The 24,765-nt window shown below is 35.0% G+C and overlaps 3 protein-coding genes across 3 annotated transcripts; all 3 read left to right on the top strand.

The window, feature by feature from the left end:
- Positions 1-7,932: 7,932 nt before the first annotated feature.
- On the top strand, positions 7,933-8,478 carry LOC146952242 (DNA topoisomerase 6 subunit A-like). The gene has a single exon (XM_085718386.1). It carries the CDS (start codon positions 7,933-7,935, stop codon positions 8,476-8,478), a length of 546 nt encoding a protein of 181 aa, XP_085574512.1.
- A 1,597-nt stretch (positions 8,479-10,075) lies between these two features.
- On the top strand, positions 10,076-11,611 carry LOC146952241 (uncharacterized). Its single transcript, XM_085700320.1, has 2 exons — positions 10,076-10,254; positions 10,372-11,611. Exon 2 carries the CDS (start codon positions 10,398-10,400, stop codon positions 11,226-11,228), a length of 831 nt encoding a protein of 276 aa, XP_085556446.1. The 5' UTR covers positions 10,076-10,254; positions 10,372-10,397; the 3' UTR covers positions 11,229-11,611.
- A 5,089-nt stretch (positions 11,612-16,700) lies between these two features.
- Positions 16,701-22,337, top strand: LOC146952240 (protein CHUP1, chloroplastic-like). The gene is made up of 7 exons (XM_085700311.1): positions 16,701-17,638; positions 18,895-19,779; positions 19,992-20,123; positions 20,311-20,492; positions 20,575-20,686; positions 21,031-21,174; positions 21,832-22,337. The coding sequence occupies exons 1-7, from the start codon at positions 16,907-16,909 to the stop codon at positions 21,910-21,912; spliced, it is 2,268 nt and encodes a 755-aa protein (XP_085556437.1). The 5' UTR covers positions 16,701-16,906; the 3' UTR covers positions 21,913-22,337.
- Positions 22,338-24,765: the final 2,428 nt, after the last annotated feature.

The raw sequence follows: 24,765 nt of genomic DNA, 5'->3' as shown, positions 1-24,765 counted from the left end.
CCAACAACATAGACCGACTCATGCAACCTCAAGACACTAACAGTCGACAACAGAAAACAGCAGCAACGTACAACAATTAACAACGCTTGAATGTGTTAACGTTCACATAAAGAGTTAATTACATCAATATAAATATCACAAAACATCATTATAGCATTCATGCAGCAACACTTCTAGTTTCAGTCACCATAACAGACTTTTGGAGCTTATGAAAGCATCCTAAACAGCTCTCTAACTTACTTCTAAGGTCATCTCAAGACTACACGTGCGAAAGGATCGCATCGGGACAATTTTGGGCAACTAACAGCCTAACTCGCAGTGGCGAGTAACTTCACTCGCAATGGCGAGCAAAGTGTGCATTCTGGGTGCCTACGTATTTACTCGCAGTGGCGAGTTATTCTGCTCGCAGTTGCGAGCTCACAGGTCACTCGCAGTTGCGAGTTGTGTTGCTCGCAGTTGCGAGTTCTGGGTTCTAGCTCGCAGATGCGAGTGTTCTTGCTCGCAGGTGCGAGCGATGAATGTCAGTACGGCCAGAAACCTAAAAATTCCAACTTTTCACTTAATCTCCTAATTCTCACCTCAATTTAACATCTAATTATCATCTTATGGTATAACTAAGTTCTGTACACTAATTTAGCATCAACCTAACATCTTTTCATGATTCAATCATCAAATTCGGTCTTAAACCTAATTCCCAATTCTCACCAAAACTTAACCTAATCATGCTAAATTCATCCTATAGGATCATACCCTTAATAGTAATGAAAATTAGTCTCACCCTTACCTTGTAATTGCAGAATCGATAGCCTCTCCCTCTGGTTCTCCTCTTCTGACTTTTCTCCCTTTTCTCCAAAAGCGTTTCACGTAAAAACGTTTCCCACTTATGTCTGTATTATTTATTTACTCTTATTACTCATCTCACCTATAAACTTACTCTTTCCACCTCACAGCCCAACTTCTAATATTTTTATTTTATTTCTAATATCTTATTTTATTTAATAATAAAATAAGTCACACCAACATAACAACTTCACAACATCATATACTCCACATAATTTCTTCATAAATCGTATAACTTACTCAAATTATAAATCATATAAGCATATATTTATAAATATATTCTAAACTTCATTGAATTAATTAAATAGTTAAGACGGGCGTTACAACTCTCCCCAACTTATAGAATTTTCGTCCTCGAAAATTTACCTCAAGAAAACAACTCTGGATAAGACTCCATCATCTTACTCTCTAGCTCCCATGTCAGGCTTTCACCAGTCGTTCCACTCCAAACATCTCTCACTAGAGGAATCTCCTTGCCTCTCAACGTCTTCATCTTGCGATCATCAATCCTCAAGGGTAAGGTCTCTACCGTAAGGTTGTCTCTAACTTGCACATCATCACTCTGAATCACATGGGACGGGTCTGGAACATACTTCCTCAATTGCGACACATGGAATACATCATGCAAATTTGATAAATGCGGTGGTAAGCCAACTCTGTAAGCCACCGTGCCAATTCTCTCTGATATCTGATAAGGACCAATAAACTTTGGAGTCAACTTCTTTGACTTCAATGCACGGCCAACCCCGGTCGTTGGAGTAACCCTCAAGAACACATGGTCTCCCTCTTGAAACTCAAGGTCTTTCTTACGCTTATCATGGTAACTCTTCTGTCGACTCTGCGACGCTTTCATCTTCTCTTGAATCATTTTCACCTTCTCGGTAGTCTGTTGAACAATTTCTGGTCCTAGAACCACACTTTCACCTGTCTCAAACCAACACAACGGAGTCCTACACCTCCGACCATACAAAGCCTCGAAAGGTGCCATCCCAATACTGGAATGATAACTATTGTTATAAGTGAACTCTATCAACGGAAGATGACTATCCCAAGTTCCACCTTGCTCAAGCACACATACTCTCAACAAATCCTCAAGTGACTGAATCGTTCTTTCCGACTGACCATCTGTCTGAGGATGATAAGCCGAACTCAATCTCAACTTAGAACCTAAAGCCTCTTGCAAACTCTTCCAAAATCTAGAAGTAAATCGTGGATCTCTATCTGACACGATGCTTGAAGGAACACCATGCAATTTCACTATGTCTCGAATATAAATCTCTGCCAACTGAGCCACAGGAAAACTAATATTAATCGGAAGGAAATGTGCCGACTTCGTCAATCTGTCAACAATCACCCAAATAGCGTCATTTCCCTTAGGAGTATTCGGCAAACTTGTCACAAAATCCATGGATATACTATCCCATTTCCATTCTGGTACATCTAACGGTGTCATCAACCCAGCAGGTTTCTGATGCTCTACCTTCGACTTCTGACAAATCAAACAAGAGTACACAAATTGTGCCACATCACGTTTCAATCCTGACCACCAAAACAGCTTCTTTAAATCATGATACATCTTTGTAGCTCCCGGATGAATGCTCAAGCTACTCCTATGACTCTCTTCCAGAATCATCCTTTTTATCTCATCATTGTCTGGAATACAAATCCTACCTCGGAACCTCAACACACCTTGATCATCGACTTTAAAGTCACCATCTTTAGTTTGATTACTAGCAACCAACAAGTCCACAAACTTAACATCAACCTTCTGTGCATCTCTAATACTTTTTAAGAAATCGTTATCAATTTTCAGCATTCCTAACTTAACGCTCCGAGACGACATTTCACAAACTAAGCTCATATCTCTAAATTGTTCAAGTAATTCAAATTCCTTCACCATCATAGCAGACATATGTAAACTCTTCCTACTTAAGGCATCCGCAACAACGTTAGCTTTACCCGGATGGTAATTCAAGCTAAAGTCATAATCCTTCAACAATTCGAGCCACCGCCGCTGTCGCATATTCAGTTCTTTCTGATCAAACAAATACTTCAAGCTCTTGTGATCACTAAACACCTCAAATCTCGAACCATACAAGTAATGTCTCCAGATCTTAAGGACAAATACGACTGCAGCTAATTCAAGGTCATGAGTAGGATAGTTTCGTTCATGAGTTCTCAATTGTCTTGATGCATAAGCAACAACTTTACCATCTTGCATAAGTACACCGCCTAAGCCCAATTTGGACGCATCACAATACACTGCAAAAGGTTCATCAGGTTTTGGCAAAATCAAAACTGGAGCCGTCGTCAAACGCTTCTTCAATTCATTAAAACTGTTCTCACAATGAACATCCCACACAAAGGCTTTACCTTTACACGTCAACTGTGTTAACGGAAGTGCCAACTTAGAAAATCCTTCTATAAATCTCCGATAGTATCCTGCCAAACCCAAAAAGCTTCTAATCTCTGTAACCGACCTAGGAGTCTCCCATTGTGATACTGCTTCAACTTTAGATGGATCAACCGCAATACCACTACTAGAAATAACATGGCCCAGAAAACTTACCTCGTTCAACCAGAATTCACACTTAGACAATTTAGCATACAACTTCTTCTCCTTCAGCACTTGCAAAACGATTTTCAAATGTTCTGCATGTTCTTCTTCTGTCTTAGAGTAAATCAAAATATCATCGATGAACACAACCACAAAGCGATCCAAAAATGCATGGAAAATGCGATTCATATACTCCATAAACACGCCAGGCGCATTACTCACACCAAAAGGCATCACCTTATATTCATAATGACCATATCGCGTCCTAAAGGCCGTCTTCTGCATATCTTCATCTTTTACTTTAATCTGATGATAACCCGACCTTAAATCAATCTTGCTGAACACACGTGCACCCACCAGCTGGTCCATCAAATCATCAATTCTAGGAAGTGGATATCTATTCTTTATAGTTACTTTATTCAGTTGTCGATAATCAATGCACAACCTCATACTTCCATCTTTCTTCTTAACCAACAATACCGGCGCTCCCCAAGGTGAAACACTCGGTCTAATGAACTTCTTATCTAGCAAATCCTCCAACTGTTTCTTCAACTCAGCCAACTCAGAAGCTGACATACGGTAAGGTGTCATAGACACAGGCTTCGTTCCCGGAACAAGGTCAATAGAAAATTCAACTTCTCTTTCCGGTGGTACATCAGGGATTTCATCAGGGAAAACTTCAGGAAAATCACACACCACCTGCAACTTATCAATCACTGCTTGATTCTCCAAAGATAAGGATGCCATTAAGGAAAACATCAAGATCCCATCGCGTTCTAATTGCTTCAGCTGCTTAGTAGACAGAAATTCTGCTCCACTTTCCTCTTCAGCAGAAGAGAAACGCACCGTCTTACTAAAACAGTTAATGAGAACATGGTTGTACTCTAACCAGTTCATACCAAGAATTACATCCATTCCACTCAGAGGCAGACAAACTAAATCAATCTTAAAATCACGATCAAACATAGACAAAGGACATCGTAAACAAACAAGAGAAGTAGTCACCGAACCCTTAGCTGGAGTTTCGACGACCATTTCTCCACTCATATCAGACACAGCAAGACCCAACTTAGAAGCACAATCAAAAGCAACAAAACAATGTGTAGCACCAGTATCAATAATAGCAACTAAAGGAGTATTGTTAATATAACAACAAGTACCTCTGATCAAACGATCCTCATTTTCAGTCTGAGTACCAGTCAAAGCAAACACTTTCCCTCTAGTCTGAGTCTTCTTCGGATTCGTACACTGAGACCCAATATGACCCTCTTCTTTGCAGTTAAAACACACAATGTCCGCATGCTTACACTCTGCAAGTGTATGTCCTTTACTGCCACAACGAAAGCACCGTTTAATATCCTTAGTACAAGCAGTACTCTTATGGCCTTTCTCGCCACAAGTGTAACAAACAACCTCAGCACCAGCATCCTTCTTATTAGACCTCCTCTCATCATTAGCTCTTCCTTTTCCTTTGTCAGCAGGAGCACTGTAAGGCTTTGGGCGACTTTGTTGGCCCTTACCCCTCTTCTCACTCATAATCTTATAATGAGCCTTGCTGTCATCTTCATAGATTCTGCATCTGCTCACCAAAGCAGAAAAGTCACGGATCTGTTGGTAACCAATGGCTCGCTTAATATCAGCACGCAAACCATTCTCAAACTTGATACACTTGGAGAACTCAGCATTGTCCCCCGTGTAGTGTGGATAGAACTGAGCCAGCTCCACAAACTTTGCTGCATACTCCGTCACCGACATGTTTCCTTGCTTTAGCTCAAGGAACTCGATCTCTTTTCTCCCGCGAACATCCTCAGGAAAATATCTGTTTAGGAATTCTCTCTTGAACACAACCCAAGTAATAACTGCATCATCCTGCTCTAGGGTAGGTTGGAGGCTCACCCACCAGTCATCAGCTTCCTCAGCCAGCATATGCGTTCCAAAACGCACCTTCTGATCATCAGTACATTGCATAACTCTGAAAATTCTCTCAACCTCCTTGAGCCACGTCTGTGCTCCATCAGGGTCGTACCTTCCTTTGAAGGTAGGAGGATGATTTCTCAAAAAGGTCTCCAACATTCTCACATCAGCATTCGCACCAGCACCAGCATTTGGATGTTGTCCCACAGCTTGGGCTACAGCTTCCAAAGCAGCAGCAATCGCAACATCATTTCTTCCAGCCATTCTAGTCCTCTTATAGCAAATAAGATTCGCAGCCTCCAGGTCTCTTCTCTGCACAACACACAACGTTTAGAATATCATAATAGTGGTATTCCAACTGCTAAGGACACAACTCGACTCACTACTTGGCCGGACGGACCGACCTGCTCTGATACCAATTGTAACACCCCGTTTTCCCCAACATAAAAATTTCATTTAAAATCAGAGTATTTTGATCACAACGGAATGTCACATACTTCATTTAAATCATAAAACGGATAATAATAATTATCCTTCAAATTCAACATCATGAAAATCTTAAAATTGTTGCAGCGGAAAATAGTTCAACATCTAAAAGTCTTGGCACGCAGGCCTTATTGGAAAATCTCATAAATTAGTTCATAAAAGAGACACGTAAGGAATAGAAGTAAAAGCAAGCCCCCATCCCGTTACGTATCAGAGCACCTAGACACCAACAAAGAGTCCACTCACGAACGCCTCTAATCTTTATTACCTGCACATTACCCACGGTCGAGGCAACATATACGCAGAAGGGGTGAGATTTCATAATCAATACATTAAGCATATAATCCAATAAAATGCATTTAACAACTTAAACATTAATAACATATCAACAATTAACAATTAGTACATTTTTCATTACATAACAAATACAATCATCAAATACCATTACTAATTTTCATCACAAATCATCCTTGACCATGCAACTCTATCAACTCAACAACAACTTAACAACACGACTCATCTTTGACCATGCAACTCTATCAACTCGACAACAACCTGACAACTTAAACATCATGAATTTCTTGATATGCAAATGCATGTGGTACCAATCAGCAACAAAATGAGCATAATAGGCTCTTCAACGTGTGAGCACAAAGGCTGCCGGGCCTAAAGCCCCCAACTTTAATGAGCACAAAGGCTGCCGGGCCTAAAGCCCCCAACTTTAATGAGTATGCAATGAACTCGACTTCCAACAACTTAGACAACGACGTATACAGCTCATACGACTCATAATCATGGACGACTTCTTAAATTCCAACAACATAGACCGACTCATGCAACCTCAAGACACTAACAGTCGACAACAGAAAACAGCAGCAACGTACAACAATTAACAACGCTTGAATGTGTTAACGTTCACATAAAGAGTTAATTACATCAATATAAATATCACAAAACATCATTATAGCATTCATGCAGCAACACTTCTAGTTTCAGTCACCATAACAGACTTCTGGAGCTTATGAAAGCATCCTAAACAGCTCTCTAACTTACTTCTAAGGTCATCTCAAGACTACACGTGCGAAAGGATCGCATCGGGACAATTTTGGGCAACTAACAGCCTAACTCGCAGTGGCGAGTAACTTCACTCGCAATGGCGAGCAAAGTGTGCATTCTGGGTGCCTACGTATTTACTCGCAGTGGCGAGTTATTCTGCTCGCAGTTGCGAGCTCACAGGTCACTCGCAGTTGCGAGTTGTGTTGCTCGCAGTTGCGAGTTCTGGGTTCTAGCTCGCAGATGCGAGTGTTCTTGCTCGCAGGTGCGAGCGATGAATGTCAGTACGGCCAGAAACCTAAAAATTCCAACTTTTCACTTAATCTCCTAATTCTCACCTCAATTTAACATCTAATTATCATCTTATGGTATAACTAAGTTCTGTACACTAATTTAGCATCAACCTAACATCTTTTCATGATTCAATCATCAAATTCGGTCTTAAACCTAATTCCCAATTCTCACCAAAACTTAACCTAATCATGCTAAATTCATCCTATAGGATCATACCCTTAATAGTAATGAAAATTAGTCTCACCCTTACCTTGTAATTGCAGAATCGATAGCCTCTCCCTCTGGTTCTCCTCTTCTGACTTTTCTCCCTTTTCTCCAAAAGCGTTTCACGTAAAAACGTTTCCCACTTATGTCTGTATTATTTATTTACTCTTATTACTCATCTCACCTATAAACTTACTCTTTCCACCTCACAGCCCAACTTCTAATATTTTTATTTTATTTCTAATATCTTATTTTATTTAATAATAAAATAAGTCACACCAACATAACAACTTCACAACATCATATACTCCACATAATTTCTTCATAAATCGTATAACTTACTCAAATTATAAATCATATAAGCATATATTTATAAATATATTCTAAACTTCATTGAATTAATTAAATAGTTAAGACGGGCGTTACAAATAATATATTTAACATCACCGTGGTGTAGTTGTTGCCAACTTAGAGTTTACATACAATGGTTCTATTATAGATTCCACAAAGACTTTTGTCATGGATTACACAAGGACTGACATGTGTGGGAACTTTGTCCCGATCCTCGTTGATAAGGTTAAAAAATGAAGAGTGATGCACTTTTTATTTTATTGGTTGAAAGCAATTACATCCTATCAAGCCTTCATTCAACCAAATTTGAGGAGCAGATCATAGTTAGTGGATCAGAGGTTCCTGATATGTGCACTCGAAATGTGTTAAGAAAAATGAGTTCAGAATTAAATTTACCGGTGCTTGCTCTTACCGACGGAGATGCACATGGGTTTCAAATACTATGCGCGTACAAATATGGGTCAACAAATATAGCATACGATGGTAAGAATTTAACAACTCCCAGCATTTATTGGTTTGGAGTCAGGCCAAGTGATGCTACAGCTTACAAGATCCCCAAAGAATGTATAAAACCATTGAGTGTAATGGAATTGGAACTTGTGAGCCGGTTGAAGGACAATCCTTTTCTAAAGAAACATTTTAATTGGATAACAAGGTTAGAGCTGATGTTGGAAACCAAACAAAAGATTGACACAAGGGATGCAAATCAAACTGACGTGATGTGGCTTGCAGAAACATATTTACCTTTAAAGCTGAAATCGTTGAAATCACAGGATTGAAAAGATGAATGAAGTGGCTTGTAGAAGAAAGTTATTTTTCTCTCAATTGTTATTTTACATTTTTTTAGATTTTCATTTTTTTTTGTTTTTCTTCCATGATTTGCATCAATTCATATTTTGTTGTGTTGAAATTATTTTGTTTTGATAAATTGCACTTCAATTTTTATTTTCTCCAATCATTTTTGCGTTTACGGTTTAGTTTTTTTTCTTGAACATGCCAAAACCTAGGATGAGATAAGAGAGGTGGTTGTCGAACCTGTTAAACCGAAGCAAACCAACAACCATTATCTAGAACGGAGGCGGCATCAGTGATAAATGGGTTACAATGGAGCCAACGACCTCCAACCCCAACTAGGTTTGCTATTGGGTGGTGCTTCCATGGGGACATCAATCAGGTCTACATAAAAGTATTCCGTCATTTATCACAACTAATGTTGTCTATACTATTTTCTAAAAATACGAATGTTATTTCGATATGATTTATGTGGATCTGTTTTTACTGTATGACTTATTTAAGAACAACCTTTTTATTACGATATAAATTATGTTTGTTTTAATCATTAGTAATCTTTTTTTTTGGTAGTGGCCGAGGTTTGAACCCCGGACCTTGCATATTTTATGCATTGTCACAACCATCTGAGCTAAGCTCACGAGGACAATCTAGTAGTGTTGTCTATACTGTTAGTGTTTTTATTATCAATGATATAGTCTAGTAGTAATAATTAGAGTTTTGCTAACGAGTGTCCTGAATACACTCTTTAATGATTCCTAATTAAGAAAATGTTTATTGAAAAGGACAAATAGTTAAATTTTCAATGCATTAAATGCATCAATTTCTATAAAATTTATTATTTAAGGTTGTTAAAAAGTGCTATTAGGATACTCGTTAGCATTTCCCTAATAATTAGATAGTTGCTTTAAATGTGCGAACTCCCTCTTTGCTGTACCAACAAAAAAAGAAGATAAATGTGCAATTTTTATTTTATTTTTGTCAATAATAAATGTGCAATTATGAAGAAGGTAATTCCAATTATACAAAACTAGCATTTAGATGGGTATTTCGTGTCCGTTATTCCATCATTTTTATTGCGCTAATGCGTATAAATTACGAACATAGTTTTTTGAAATTTTTATTAAGATTAATTTGATTTTGATAAAATTATAGGTATAAGTAATATATATATTTTTCACTTTCATACTATAATAAACTATACTTGTCTTTTTTTAATGATATCAACGATATACTAAATATAATATCTTTAAAAAAATATAACATAAATTCTTATATTTTTAAATGACACAAACAAAATAACATTCTTATAGTTAAATTTATTTAAGGGTATAATTAGAAGGAGAAAAAGGTAGTTCAAAACAGTCTATTTTTTTACATATAATATAGATAATTATCTCATTTTAAAGTTTTTCAATTTGAAATGATGCACAACAAATTGAAATATAAATTAAATATAAGAAAATTAAAGTATTGTAGTATAATGGACATTAAGTGAACTTTTATGTTTGGAATTTAGAGTATATTATTATTTTTTCAATCTAAAAAATACATATTATGTCCATCCGTCCACTTGATTCGACAATTTTTTTTATTACAGGTAAAAAAGACAAAAAAGAAACACATTTTCGACAAAAAATCAAAACCCTCGTTTGCATCAGAAACCAGCTGCAGTCGCACTGAGCTCAATTGGCCGGAAAACGCCGCCGGACTTGGTAGTTACAGGGAGCAATTCCACCGCCAGAACCGCCGGCAAACTCTTCCAGGTTTTCCTTTTTCTCCTTTTCTCATTTCCTATATCCATATAATCGCGTTTCAGAAAAAGCTCTTATTGAATTAATTTTTAACTGCTTTTGACTCTAGCTATATATGTATGTGTGAAGGTGAAACCGTGAAAGCAGAAGAAAAAATGAAAACGATTACGGGACATTGTGAATCATCTAAAGAGATATCACTTTCAAAAGCTTCAAAAATTCTCTCCAAATTTGTCTCTGCTGACAACGGTGCTTCACATGTCATCAACGCTTATCTGCTCCGTGCATCCACGGCTTTCAATGAGCTTAATCAACTTCATAAGGAGCTTAAACCGGCGCAGTCTCATAGGAAGAATCGTCGAAGCCATGCAACAGATGATAGTGGTAGATTGGTCGAAAGTACTGTTCGGAGTGATGTTAAACCTGGTCGTGAAGTTGTTGGTTCTGTCGTGGGTGGAAGTGAGAAGCGTGATAAGAAAGATGGAAAGAAGAAACTAGAATTTGGAGAGAGTGTAAAGAAGAATGGAAGTGAGTTAGGTCAGGACGATGAAGGAAGAACGGAGGGAAAAAAGCAAAAGAGCGAGAAGAAGAACAAGAAGAAGGAGAAGAGTGTAGAAGGGGAGAATGTGAAGGTTGAAAGTAAAGGGATAGTTCCTCCTCAGGAGTTAGAAATTAGGTCGAAAAAGAGAAATGAAGTGGGGAGTGAAAAGGAGAAGAATTTAGAGGTTGGAAATGTGAAGGGACGAGAACAACAGAAAGAGGTGGAGAAAAAACTAAGCAATGGTGTGAAGAGTGAAAGTGGAGGGCTAGTTGATTCTCGGGATGTAGAAATTAGGTCGAAAAAGAAGCATGAAACTGGGAGTGAGAGTAAATTACATGCTGAAGAGGGAAAGACGGAGCAAAGGAAGAAGAGGAAGAATGAAGACACGGAAGAGAGATCTGGGGAGAAGTCTAAGAAGAAAATGAAAAGGAAACACGAGGGTTAAGCTTAAATTTAGGTCTTTATTAAATTTGCTTGATAGCCAACTCCACTTAGTGGGATAAGGCTTCGTTGTTGTTGTTGTAGTTGTTAAATCTTTTTCAATTTTGATCAGGAATTTTCACTTGCAAGGTTGCTTACATTGTGGCATCACTTTTTGTATTATCATAGAACATATGAGGAATTCGCTTATTGGTTCCTCTATTACATTATTTTTGTCATACTAGGGTTATGCTTAAATTTATGTGTTTAACTAGATTCACTTGATAGCTGTTAAATCGTTTTGGAAATTGATGACAGATTTTCACTTGTAAGGTTGCTTGCAATGTGGCATCACTTTATGTAGTGGCATATAACATCAGAGGAATTGACTTTTTGATTTCTTTCCTATATTTTGTTTTTGTGAATGCTTCTTTTTAGTCTTACAATTGTTACTGCAATGAGATGCAGTGTTAAGTTACGGATTTAGCCGAGGAGGAAGTCATAAATAACATTCATTTCTTTACCAATTTTTTTCCGTGTTCCCAGTGTCATATATGATGAACCTTGGTTTTCACTCATACTTTAAATTCTAGAGTTATTAGTTATTCCCCAATTCTTTTCCGTGGAGTCAATTAAACAGTTGCTCATGAATTCATTGTTGACTTAAGAGGCTTTAAGGTTAGTCCATTTGATGATTGAAGTTGTTTTTCTTTCAATTAATCATATAATTATTCAAGATGTGAATTGTGATTAATTGTAATCAATTTCCAATGTAGAATACTGCTGGGATAGAGCCTGAAGATGTTGTGAAATGTCTTATGGATAATGGATTTCACTGACCAATGGCATAGCTTGTGCATGGTACACTCATGATTGAGCCCACTGAAAGTGAAAGCAAGGTATGCATATATGGACCTGCCTAGAAAGAAGAAAATAAGTTATCCTTGTTTGTGTTTCTTTTACTCTGCAATTTCTCGTGTAACTTTTCAGATTCAACTAAACATTGCCTGCCTAACTTCAATGTATGCTCATTGACTAACTCATCTGAGGTTTTGACTTAGGCTTTGATCTTTGTTTGTGCATTATGTCCAAAGGCAAATGTACTATTATATTTACCTTATTTTGATAGTTTGTTAATTTTTAGCTTTATCTTCTCTTATAATATATTTTAATGCATTCATGTTTTGTCTCAACAATGAATTTCTTTATAAATAATGGTTCTGTTTCCATCGAGATCTTGAACGGGTGAAACTATAAAAAGTGGATGTAAGATTTGGAGTTTTCCCTAGAAATTGCTGGTTTAGATATAGGATTGCGTGAGGATAAGCATATGATTCATTCTGAGAGCACGCCTGAACAGAAAGAACATTTGGCTGAGTGGGAGAGGGTATACTTGTAATGCTTCATTTGGATCTGTTTGGATAAATAATTTAATTATTAATGTCAGCCCTCTCCCACTCAGCCAAATGTTCTTTTCTGTTCAGGCGTGCTCAACGAATTAACAACATACTTATCCTCACGCAATCCTATATCTAAGTCAACAATTCCTAGAAAAAACTCTAAATCTTATTTTGACTTTTTAAAGTTTGACCCGCTCAAGATCTAGATGAAAACAGAACAATTATTTATGAAGAAATTTAGTATTGAGACGAAACTTGAATGCATTACAATTAATTATAAGACAAGATATATCTCAAAATAAACAAGCTATCAGAACAAGGCCGGGATAATAGTACATATACATTCACCTTCAGGCAAAATGCACAAACCAAGGTCAAAATCTCATGAGTTAATCAATGAACATACATTGAACATGGGAAATCGTCACCTTTAGGCAGGCAAATTTCTCAGTTTAATACAATATCCATATACTGTTTTTAGCTTATTTACATAAGCTCTCCAGGATAAGCCTATTGCTTATGTGAATGATAGGTAAAACCTTGCTCGTATCAGTGAACTTATGTGAAAACAGTTCGTCTTTGTTCTACCTTTTGTTATTGAAATAACTTATACACAAGTACTTATATGATAAGCACAAAGTTAAGCTATTTATTCAAACATACCTTTAGTAGACAGTATAGAGTAAACAACTTGCTGCTTTTTTGTTAACAAATCAACTTATTTCTTGCACTTATGAGTGATTATCTAAAATGGTGAGCAGGGAGCCCCTCATCCGCCACCACTGCTCATGGGCTCATGGCTGATGCATGGACAAAACCATACTCCAGGGAGTATGCAGCCTTCCCTGCTTTATGGCCCGTGTTGCAAAGTTTTGGCCTACCACAGGTAATGGTTATATAATTATATGTTTCATTTGACATTCATCTCGTAGTGAACCTACCCGTCATCCCTTGATGGATGTGTGTTTGATTAAGTGCGTACTCAATAATTCTAGGAAGTTTAACTGGATGCATATTCATAAGTTGTTCTTTGGAGTTTATTGAAATATGCTGAAAAACTGTATATAGATTTGTTCTAAGTTATTCTTAGAAAGTGAATTGTATCCAAACACTAATATAAGTGTGTATGTCATGACATCGTAAGTCCAAATAATAATCTATTCCAAACTCCCTTGCAGTATCATTCTCGATATGTAAGCTATCAGTTCATAAACAATGGGTTATATAGGGTTCATTTACTTCTGGTGTTTCCTGTTTCCGTTTCTACTGATAAAATAAACCTTAGAGAAGGCATTATGAAAGTTGTTGAAAATGCATTTTTGAAGATTCAGTTTATAATGTTTCCAAAAATGTATTCTCTTCAGTTAACTTTCATCTTCTCTGTCACAATTAAAAAAAAACCTTCATAACAAAGGTCATTCCAGCCACACAGCATACAAGTAAAAATTGAATATGTTGTTGTAAAGTAAACTGATCCTATATATTTCAAAGATATTCAGCAGTTTTTACTGATGTATCCCACCTCCATTTTGGCCCGTCAAACACAATAATTTTTTCTTTGCCATAGCACAACCGAACAATATAGCAATATATAGATATAGCTCGTGGTTGACTACATGTAATGCTTGTGCACTAATTTTTTGCGCATAATTTTATTTGAATAATGCATAGACTAATTCCCATAATGGAAGCTTGGTTTTGTCTATCAGGACGATGACTGCAACCTGGTTTGCACCATTCTCCCAGCATCAAGGGCTGTTGAAGAACAAGCTGCTGCCACAGCAATGTTATTCCATCATCACCTATTTTCATTTCAAGTTGTACATAAACTCTATTAACTTTTGATTCCTCCTACGAACATGATGATAATCCACCGCTCTTATGTATCATTCATCCCTCTTCTCCACCTAATAAAAGTCTGAAGGCAAGAATGAAAGATGGGGGGGATAAGAGCCTAATCTATTCTTGAGATACTTAAATGCGTGCGACAATTCACACACAATGACTAAAAGAACTTGTTTATATCAAAGAGTCATTGTTTGGAGTCCCACATTAAGGGTTAAAGTACTCAATATGGTATTTAACCAATAAGCCTCTCCTTAAGTCCTAACAATTGGTGTTTTAGTGGAGAACATGTTTATATCAACGAGCCATTGTTTGTAGTCTCACATTCGGTAGGTAAAAGTGTTCAATCTGGTGCTTAACCAATAACTAATGAACTAGTCTTTTGAGTTGATTAAGTCCTAATTGGTGTTTTAGTAGAGAGTATGACCACATAAAGAGCTACCTATAGTTTGAACTTTGGATTAAGGTACTCCACTAAATATCGATAGATGAGCGAAGCCGCCAAAGAGAAAATGGCTACTATCGGATCATTGCCTTTAGAGTGAGCATCAACTTGTAAGGGTGTGATAAAGTTACAAGTCTCACGTTGAGTAGATAAAAGTGGCCAATGTAGTATTTAAGCAATGAAGTTCTTCTATTTAATAGACTAGTCTTTTGTGTTGGGACCTCCTCGTGGACTTAATTCGTAACTACTATTATCCACCATGGTTGGCATGCCAAACTCCTCCAATGTTGAAAATTTTAAGATTTGTTCATGTGCCTATTTTTTTAAGAAGCCACCCAAATTGACAGTGAGAAGAATCAAACATAAGACCTTGAGAAGAGCACAATTTCACATCTCAAGACAATACCACCAAGTCAGTCCAAGTGATTTTTTGTTCATGTGCAATTAAAATATAAAAAACAAACTATTAGAGATGACGAGATCTTTTTAAACAATTTTATTTATTTTTCAATCTTTTTATTTTAAAGGGTTCACTATAAAATAATATCATCTTTTCTTGTGTGACTTGAATATTCTCTACCCGTAATTGCAAAGGCTAATCCCTTGAGACAAATAGAACTACAATAGTAACAAAGCTCTCCATTGAAAGAATACTATCTAAACAATTGAACGTTTGAAGAAAAATGCTACTATCTGTGATTTTTTTTTTAAGAAAAAAGTCATTTATAATATGTAAAAATATAAGTGAATAAATAATTTATATAGAAAAAAGAGTAAAATGTAACTAAAATGAGTAAAATAATTCAAAGACTAATATGAACCCGTGTATAACCCAATATCGAGTCATAAAATGTAACTATAATTTATCTTCATTTTGTTGTGGGACAAGTCAAACTCATACGTAAATAAGTTGAGGTTAGTTAGGTCACTAGGATGCACCTTATCATCATATTTAGATGGATATACATCGTCATTGTAAAATAATTTTACATTGACATTTAATATAATATTACGATTTTTTTCATGTCACATTATCATTATGAAAATATAGATTCGAACTAGATAGATAGTTTGACTCTGTGGAAGATGGTCGAGCAACACTTGCTATGAGTTTATGAATGGTCGATGTTAACAATGATAAAATCTTCTTGACTTTCACCCTTGTCACATCTATGCTCTAAAAATTATCTCCACTAGATGTTCTTGACTTATTCAAGAAGTTTTGATCTTTCTTTGACTGTTGACTGATTTGAGTTTTTTTAATAGATTGAATTCTGGTCAATTCTTTAAAAATACCATTACCAAAATTGAAAAAATGTGGTAAAAAATATTCAATCTTTTGACTAAAAACCAAATTTGGGGAAATGTGGAAAAAATATTTTTCAATCTTTTGACTAAAAGAAATGTTTTTCTATTGAATGTTAATGTAAATTATTTTGCAACTCATTACTCCCTTCGGTTTTAAGCAAATTGAAAATATATATTAGCATTTTGATTTTTGCTTATACTCTTTAAAAACTGGAATAGTATTTAAATAATATTACCATTTTTTATTTTTTCATTTGAGTTAGTAAAAAAAAAACTTTTTCATTTGATTTTTGCTTATACTCTTTAAAAACTGGAATAATATTTAAATAATATTACCATTTTTTATTTTTTCATTTGAGTTAGTAAAAAAAAACTTTTTCATTTAATAGAAAGGTCAACTTTTATTGCACGAACATTACATGACAAAGTGGGCCCCACAGAATACAGAAAACAGACCGTTGCATTTCCATATTCCTAGATTTTATACCTCGAATTCCTCAAACATTTCAATGTTGTCTCTCTCACCTTTCTCTCCTCTTTCCAACATTTCAAATTTCAAACTTTCAAAATCCCACACAGAAAAAACCTCTTACATCATCATCATCAATAACAAAACCCCCAAATCCAACATTGTTGTTCTGTTCTAACAACACAACAACATAAACCTTAAACTTCTCAAAAACACTGTTCCACAAGTGTTTCAGTATGAAGGAAGAAGTTCATAACAACCCATCAGAAAATAAGACCAAAGTTTCAAAATTTTCTGATCAAAATCAACCACCAAAGCTTCAAACAACAAAAACAACAAATCCCAACAACAATAATCATTCAAAACCAAGGTTATGGGGTGCACACATTGTAAAAGGTTTTTCAGCTGACAAAAAAACCAAACTTCCGACAAAAAAACAACAAAATACAACAACAATAACAACCTCGGATGTTGTTACTAACCAGAAAAACGTTAACCCTTTTGTTCCACCTCATTCAAGAGTGAAAAGATCGTTGATGGGTGATTTGTCATGTTCTCAGGTTCATCCACATGCTTTTCCAACTCATAGGAGACAATCTTCAACTGATTTGTTCACGGAGTTGGATCATATGAGAAGCTTGTTACAAGAGTCTAAGGAGAGAGAGGCTAAGTTGAATGCTGAGTTGGTTGAGTGTAGGAAGAATCAGAGTGAGGTTGATGAGCTTGTGAAGAAAGTTGCTTTGTTAGAAGAAGAGAAAAATGGCTTATCCGAGCAATTGGTTGCATTGAGTAGGAGCTGTGGATTGGAAAGACAAGAGGAAGATAAGGATGGTTCGACGCAGAATCTTGAGCTTGAAGTTGTTGAGCTGAGAAGGTTGAATAAGGAGTTGCATATGCAGAAAAGGAACCTTACTTGTAGGCTTTCTTCTATGGAGTCGCAATTGTCTTGTTCTGAAAACTCTTCTGAGGTAATTTTTGCAATTTGGTTGATTCAATTTTTGTATGGGACACAATTTTTTTTTCTCATGGGTTGTTGGATTGGAATAGAAGATATGAATAGGGCTTTGTTTGGATAAACAACTTGGGGCCTGTTTGGATAAACAGCTTATTTAGCAAAGCATAACATAAAGTTAAATTATTTTTGTATATGGTATAAGTTGTTTTTATAAGCTATAAGCTATATCAGGGAACTTATGAAAATAAGCTTAAAAAGGCTTTTGAAAATTGTCATTAAGCCGTTTTCATAAGCTCTCTAACAGTCTCAAAAGACTTATGTCCGTAGATAAGCTCAAATAAGCCAATCCAATTCCAAACATGCCCTTGATCAAGTGCACGCTTATAAATGATTATGTATATGCTATTTCTATTACAAAAAATAAAATAAGTCAAATTATTTGCATATAAGCTATAAGCTTTTTTCAAAAGTTGTCTATAGAGCTTATAAAAATAAGCTGAAAAGAGTCCATGTACATTTTATAAGCCTTTTCCATAAGCTCTCCGAAACTAATAATCTCACAGGTACTTATGCCAATAGGTAAATTTAAATAAGATAATCCAAACAATTCCGAGGTGTAGCCGACCCCACTCAGTGGGATAAAGCTTGGTTGTTGTTGTTGCAAACAATTTCCAGGTGTATATGCAAATTAGAATAGAGGAGGAAAATACACTTGTAATACTTGATTTGGGTTAATTAAGTGAATTGAAGTTACTGAATCAGTGCTTCATTATTGATGCAGCTAGACTAGATACATTACTAAATACACTTCTAAATTTCTTTTTCTAATTGATCTGTTTTAGATTGCATGTTTTTTCGCTTTGTAGAATTAAAATTTGAGCATATCTTAAGCCCAGTTTTGATCAACTTCTAGCTCGTGAAGGCTTCTCAATCACATTTAATTAATGATTCTACCTTAAAAAAAAATACTCCTACAAGCTTACAGTTATTCATGGAGAAGTTAAAAAAAAAATATGAAAAAAGGGAAGTGCAGAAACAAACTTATTTCAACTTACTGTTTGGCATAGTTATTGTTTAGATTCTTTTAGTATGTTTTTTAGAAGTGATTATTGAGAACTTAATCCACACTGCCATTTAACTTAGGTTAGTGTATGTTTTGTTAGTTACTTTTATTTTTTCTTATGTATTTTAAGCTTCTGTCACACTTTTGTTTTTCTGAATGCTGATTCTCTTTTTTTCCTTCATATTGTGCTTTTATGATATTATCAGAGTGACATTGTTGCCAAATTTAAAGCCGAGGCATCACTGCTCAGGCTTACAAACGAAGACCTGAGCAAACAAGTAGAAGGTTTACAAACGAGCAGATTAAATGAGGTGGAGGAGCTAGCCTATTTGAGATGGGTGAATTCGTGTTTAAGAACCGAGTTAAAGAATACATGCTCAACATTGGATTCTGATAAGCTGTCTAGCCCTCAATCTGTTGTGAGTAGCAGTGGAGATTCTATTAGTTCTTTCTCTGATCAATGTGGTAGTGCAAATAGCTTCAATTTGGTTAAGAAGCCGAAAAAGTGGCCAATAACTAGTAGTGATCATTTGTCACAAGTAGAGTGCACAAATAATAGTATCATTGACAAAAATTGGATTGAATCGATTTCGGAGGGAAGCAACAGAAGAAGACATTCAATTAGTGGTTCTAATAGCTCAGAGGAAGAGGTTTCTGTATTGAGTAAAAGAAGACAATCTAATTGTTTTGATTCTTTTGAATGTTTAAAAGAAATCGAAAAGGAATCGGTGCCAATGCCGTTATTTGTTCAACAATGTGCTTTGGAGAAGAGGGCGTTAAGGATTCCTAATCCACCTCCAAGACCTACATGTTCTATTTCTAGCAAAACAAAACAAGAAAGTTCAGCTCAAGTTCAAGTTCAACCTCCTCCACCTCCACCTCCGCCACCACCTCCTATGAGTTTTGCATCTAGAGGTAACACGGCGATGGTAAAACGAGCACCACAAGTGGTGGAACTGTACCATTCACTCATGAAGAGAGATTCTAGAAGGGATTCTTCAAGTGGAGGACTCTCTGATGCTCCAGATGTTGCAGATGTTCGTAGCAGCATGATTGGAGAAATCGAGAACCGTTCGTCACATTTACTTGCTGTGAGTAGTTTTACACCTTATGTATCCAACTTATTAAATGCCATATTTTTTCATGTCGAATTTTGTTTACAAAAAAACCAAAATATTGCATTCACATGGCAAAAGTTTGAAGACATTATATTTATATTGGTGAATGATCTCCATGATATCTTGAATACTAATACCTATTTCATGAACATCCTGAATATCAATATCTATTTCTTAACATACAGATAAAGGCAGATATTGAAACACAAGGAGAATTTGTAAATTCATTGATTAGAGAGGTGAACGATGCGGTTTATGAGAACATAGATGATGTAGTGGCATTTGTGAAGTGGCTCGATGATGAACTTGGCTTCCTTGTAAGTATCTTTGTGCATAACATGTTTAGCATGAAATTGTGCCATGTAAAGACTTACTGTATCATTGTTGCTTCCTTATCCATCACAGAATTATAATATGTGACTATTATTGTACATGAGATCAAGAAGATTCATTTCTGTTAATGCTAATAAAATTTATTATTGTTGTGTATATATTATTTCTTAGGTGGATGAAAGGGCTGTCCTTAAGCATTTTGATTGGCCAGAGAAGAAAGCTGACACATTAAGAGAAGCAGCATTTGGATATCAAGATTTGAAAAAATTGGAATCAGAAGTTTCCTCCTACAAGGATGATCCCAGGCTACCTTGTGATATTGCTCTAAAGAAAATGGTTGCATTGTCAGAAAAGTAAGCTACTCAAATATTTCTGAGAATGCTTTGTTTCTATAGTTTCATGTTTCAAGACACTTATGTTTGTGTTTCCCTGTAGAATGGAACGTACGGTTTATACGCTTCTCCGCACGAGGGATTCACTGATGAGAAATTGCAAGGAGTTTCAAATTCCTGTAGAATGGATGCTTGATAATGGAATTATTGGCAAGGTATACTATAATGGCATTGATGAATATGTGAAGGAAGCTATATTTATAATAATGTTGTTGCATTACTATGAGAGCAGGAACACATGTGTCGATACTTGTTTGACCAATTGTTTTTTCATCCAATAACAAAAATATGTTTCTTTTGGATTGTGCTAATTGTTTCCTAAAGAGTTGATAAGAAAAACAAACATGTTATTTATTGATCTATTAAGGATTATGCTGGCTTTGTAGTATCCTATGACCGTCTTCTAGGAACTTCAAAAAGCATAATGTTCTATCTGATATTGCTTCTTTATAGGATTTATACAACTTGTTTTAACATTGGATTCAACAATTTTTTGTAGATAAAACTAGGATCAGTTAAATTGGCTAAAAAGTATATGAAAAGGGTAGCCATTGAAGTTCAAACAAAGTCAGCATTTGACAAAGATCCTGCAATGGATTATATGGTTCTCCAAGGAGTGAGATTTGCTTTCAGAATCCATCAGGTATTTCCCACATAATATACTTCAGTATCTTTGTCCATGCTTTTAAGTTGGTGCCTCCATTGTTAATCGATGTTTCTTCTCTCTTAAGATAAATGCAAATTTTCTTAGTTAGCTGTCTCTAGTATTCACAAATCACAACCGTGTCATGCTACCGGACCTTTTCTAGAATCACCGAACAGCCTAAGAAATAAACATGTCCTATTGAGTATTGACCAAGGGCAGATCTACATTATTATAGGATTTTGCCTCACCTACGATTGTTCATGAATCGGTTCAAATCCAAATTATTATACAAGGGTTTTGCCTCGCCTAGGATTGTTCATGGTTCAGTTAAAGTAGGAGACTGAACTGTACTGAATTGAGTTGATTCTTTATTTCTTTTCTAACCAAAACTAAAACTGAACCTAATTGTGAATATTATGACCATTTAAAAAAAAATTGTTAAACCAAATTGCATCAAGAAGAATCAAACTGTGAATGAGTTCACAAATTGAACTGTCAGTCGCAGTTTAGTTTTTTTTGGTGCGGTTGGTTTAACGGTTCAAATCGATTTTTTATTTTTTTGACAGTCCTAGCCACAACATAAAATTCCTGAATCTGTCTTTGTTACTAACTACTAAATATGCAGTAAGATGTAATTTTTATTTGTTAATGCAGTTTGCAGGAGGGTTTGATGCAGAAACAATGCATGCATTTGAGGAACTTCGCAATCTTGCTTCTCTACTTAACAAGACATAAAAAGAAAGATGAGTTCCAGCTTACCATCTCAGTAAGCCATAGACTATGATTGCATTACATTTTTCATAGGTGCAATCTGGATTGGATTAGTTTTGTATTTGGTCTATGATTGCACTACATTTTGGTCGCAAGAGATTGGCAAGATTTTGTTGTATATTAGATATAACTGGGGGGGCATTTTGGGAGAGAACAAATGTAATATCATTCAAATAGCAAGAACAACTTCAAAATCAAATTATGCTGTATAACTTAATAAAACCATGAAGAAAAATATATTATGTGGTACAAAGTGATTCCCTACCATTTTGATTAACAATTTGGCTGAAATGTAATGTGATTATCATACCATTTTATGGGATGGAATAATAATTTACTGAGATTAGTTAATGTAATTTTGTGACATCATGCAATGATGTAATGATCAATATGAAGCATGCAGAAATATTATAAAGCAAGCAAACTAAAAATTTGCTTTGTGCATTGTATTGACTTGACTTTGGACATGAAAAAGGTATACGCAAAATGATTCAATTTCAGGCTGTATATGAAACTTTTGTGAGGATAAAGAAAACTCCTTAATTCAATTTCAAGGAAATGGTGACGGCGCGAAAAATAGTCAAAAGCTATAAATTCCACACATGAATTATGCTATAGATAGATACATCATACATGCTACTTTTGCCATGATAAACGGGTTTCATGTATATTGTCTTCCAATTTATTTAGAACGTCTCGGACGAGGGTGTCATAAAAGTTTCATACTTTGATGAACATGTATCTTAAATTTTCAGTTCATTGGAGGAACCATGATCGGGCAAAATGGATAGCATAGAAATTGTTGAAGTATCTTAAATAAGATATGATATCATAGAATAACATTGATTTAAAGTATAAAATAAAAATGTGGATTATTAAGAGTTATATAATTTTTTTTACTATTTGAGCAAAATGGATATAAGTTTTATAAGTATGACGTGACATTGAGGGACCATGTTTTAGTTGTGTATGAAACCCAAAGTAGGTTCCATAGAAATCCTGGGTTGAAAAACACGAAAATCATCGTAAACAAGGGCTTCAATATTGAGTTTCAAACACTATGAAACCGATTTATAACATTTTGTTTTTCATTGTAGCATATTTACGTGACAATCTAAGTTCCATTCAAATTTGCATAATACCTTATTTAAGTTATCGTTCATATGAATATGATTTACCAACAAAATCAGTTGAAATTAGAAAACTCATCTTGTATGTCTCACAGATTCTCTGACAAAGATTAATCATTGTTAAATAGTCGTGGAAACTTCATAAGATAACATGATAACTCCAATGATATAGTTGAAATTAAGAAAATAAATACAACTATAACGACTTTAGTTAGGTTTAGTCTCAAGCATAAAAAAATTAAACCAAGCTTCTAGGTTGATGTGATTTTATACGCTATTAAACGAATATTCTAGGAGCACTTTTTAACATTTCTCTAGAAAAATGGTAGACCCACGCTACTACAATTTGTGCATGAAAGACATGGGATGATAGAAATATTGGTCAATGAATCCAATGGTCAATATTAAAAGCAGCCCACTAAAAGGCAACAACGCGTATCCAAATTTCATAACAATCCCCTCAACTCAAAATGGGACCAATGAGGAATTGTTGGAGATTTCATGTTGCTAAATTTAACCTTTAATGCAGTGTTTGATAAGAGGAGACCAGAGATATTTCTCATGTAGGACAAGTAAGGTCCCGTTAGTGGAGAAAATAAATGAGTACTCCCTCCGTCTCACAATTATTGTCTCTTTAGCATTTTTTCTTTTTCTCAAAATAATTGTCACTTTATAATACCAATGCAGTATTTATTACTTTTTTCCACTATTATACCCTTATTTATTGAATTTCATCCAACTTAACTACTCCACTAACTACAATTAATAAGGGTGTTTTAGTAAATGTTACTAATTTTGCCATTGAAATCAACACAATTAATCATTTTCTTAATAACCGTGCACAAACCTTAAACGACTAATATTGTGAGACGGAGGGAGTAAATAAGATTAAATATTCTAGTTGATTGACATGATAAAAGAGGAAGTTGAGGAGGAAACCATTGTAGTACCAACCAAAAGAGACGAATGCTAAAGAGAAAACAACACTACTTTTATTTTATTTCTTACAGAGAAAGAAACTGATTTTAAAGTTAATTATTTTAATATATAAACTAGAAATTCACTTATGAAAAAAAGGAAAAACAGAAAAAAAATTGGGGAACATGCACCTAACTAGAAGAAGAAACAAGACAACTTTCTCTCAATAACAATAGACGAAGAAAGAGACCGATTTTAATCTTACTTATTTAGAATATTCTTTTTTTTAATTTTTTTTAAGATTATTTAGAATATTCTTATAACTTTAAAATTATACTTTATATTTGCGTCAACATATTTAAGTTATTTTATCAAAGAAGTTAAAATAAAACGGAATATAAGGTAAGATCTCAACAACATAATAAATCAGATTCACATATTTGTTCAAAGTAGCAATCACAATTAGTATTTGATATTGTCTTAAAGAGGTGTCTTCTCTACAACATACAAATAAAAATAAAATATTTTGCTATATTTTTACTTTCGAATGTTTAAATATCATATCAAAATAAAATTAAGTAAGAGAAATATTTTATAGAGAAAAAATATACAAATTTTATCCTTTATAAAATATTCAATTTAAAGTTGGAGTTGGATTCGAACAGAGAACCTGTAGTTAAGAACATTATTGAAGTATTTATTTTTATATTATCAATAATTCTAATGAACATTATTGAAGTATTTATTGAAAAACATTCATTGTATTACA

Source organism: Medicago sativa, chromosome 1 (genome assembly GCF_051527215.1).
Source record: "Medicago sativa cultivar Bolivia chromosome 1, Bolivia_mono, whole genome shotgun sequence".
In the NCBI taxonomy this organism is placed as follows: Eukaryota; Viridiplantae; Streptophyta; class Magnoliopsida; order Fabales; family Fabaceae; genus Medicago; species Medicago sativa.
The sequence above is the reverse complement of the archived record's forward strand: the minus strand, read 5'-3'. Positions and strand labels throughout refer to the sequence as shown.

Excerpts from the sequence above, each read along its gene's own strand:
- LOC146952242 (XM_085718386.1), top strand. The coding sequence starts at position 7,933 with ATGAAGAGTGATGCACTTTTTATTTTATTGGTTGAAAGCAATTACATC.
- LOC146952241 (XM_085700320.1), top strand. The coding sequence starts at position 10,398 with ATGAAAACGATTACGGGACATTGTGAATCATCTAAAGAGATATCACTT.
- LOC146952240 (XM_085700311.1), top strand. The coding sequence starts at position 16,907 with ATGAAGGAAGAAGTTCATAACAACCCATCAGAAAATAAGACCAAAGTT. Across the intron at positions 20,124-20,310 it reads ATGATGAACTTGGCTTCCTT|GTGGATGAAAGGGCTGTCCT; the intron begins GTAAGTATCTTT and ends ATTATTTCTTAG. Across the intron at positions 21,175-21,831 it reads TTGCTTTCAGAATCCATCAG|TTTGCAGGAGGGTTTGATGC; the intron begins GTATTTCCCACA and ends TTGTTAATGCAG.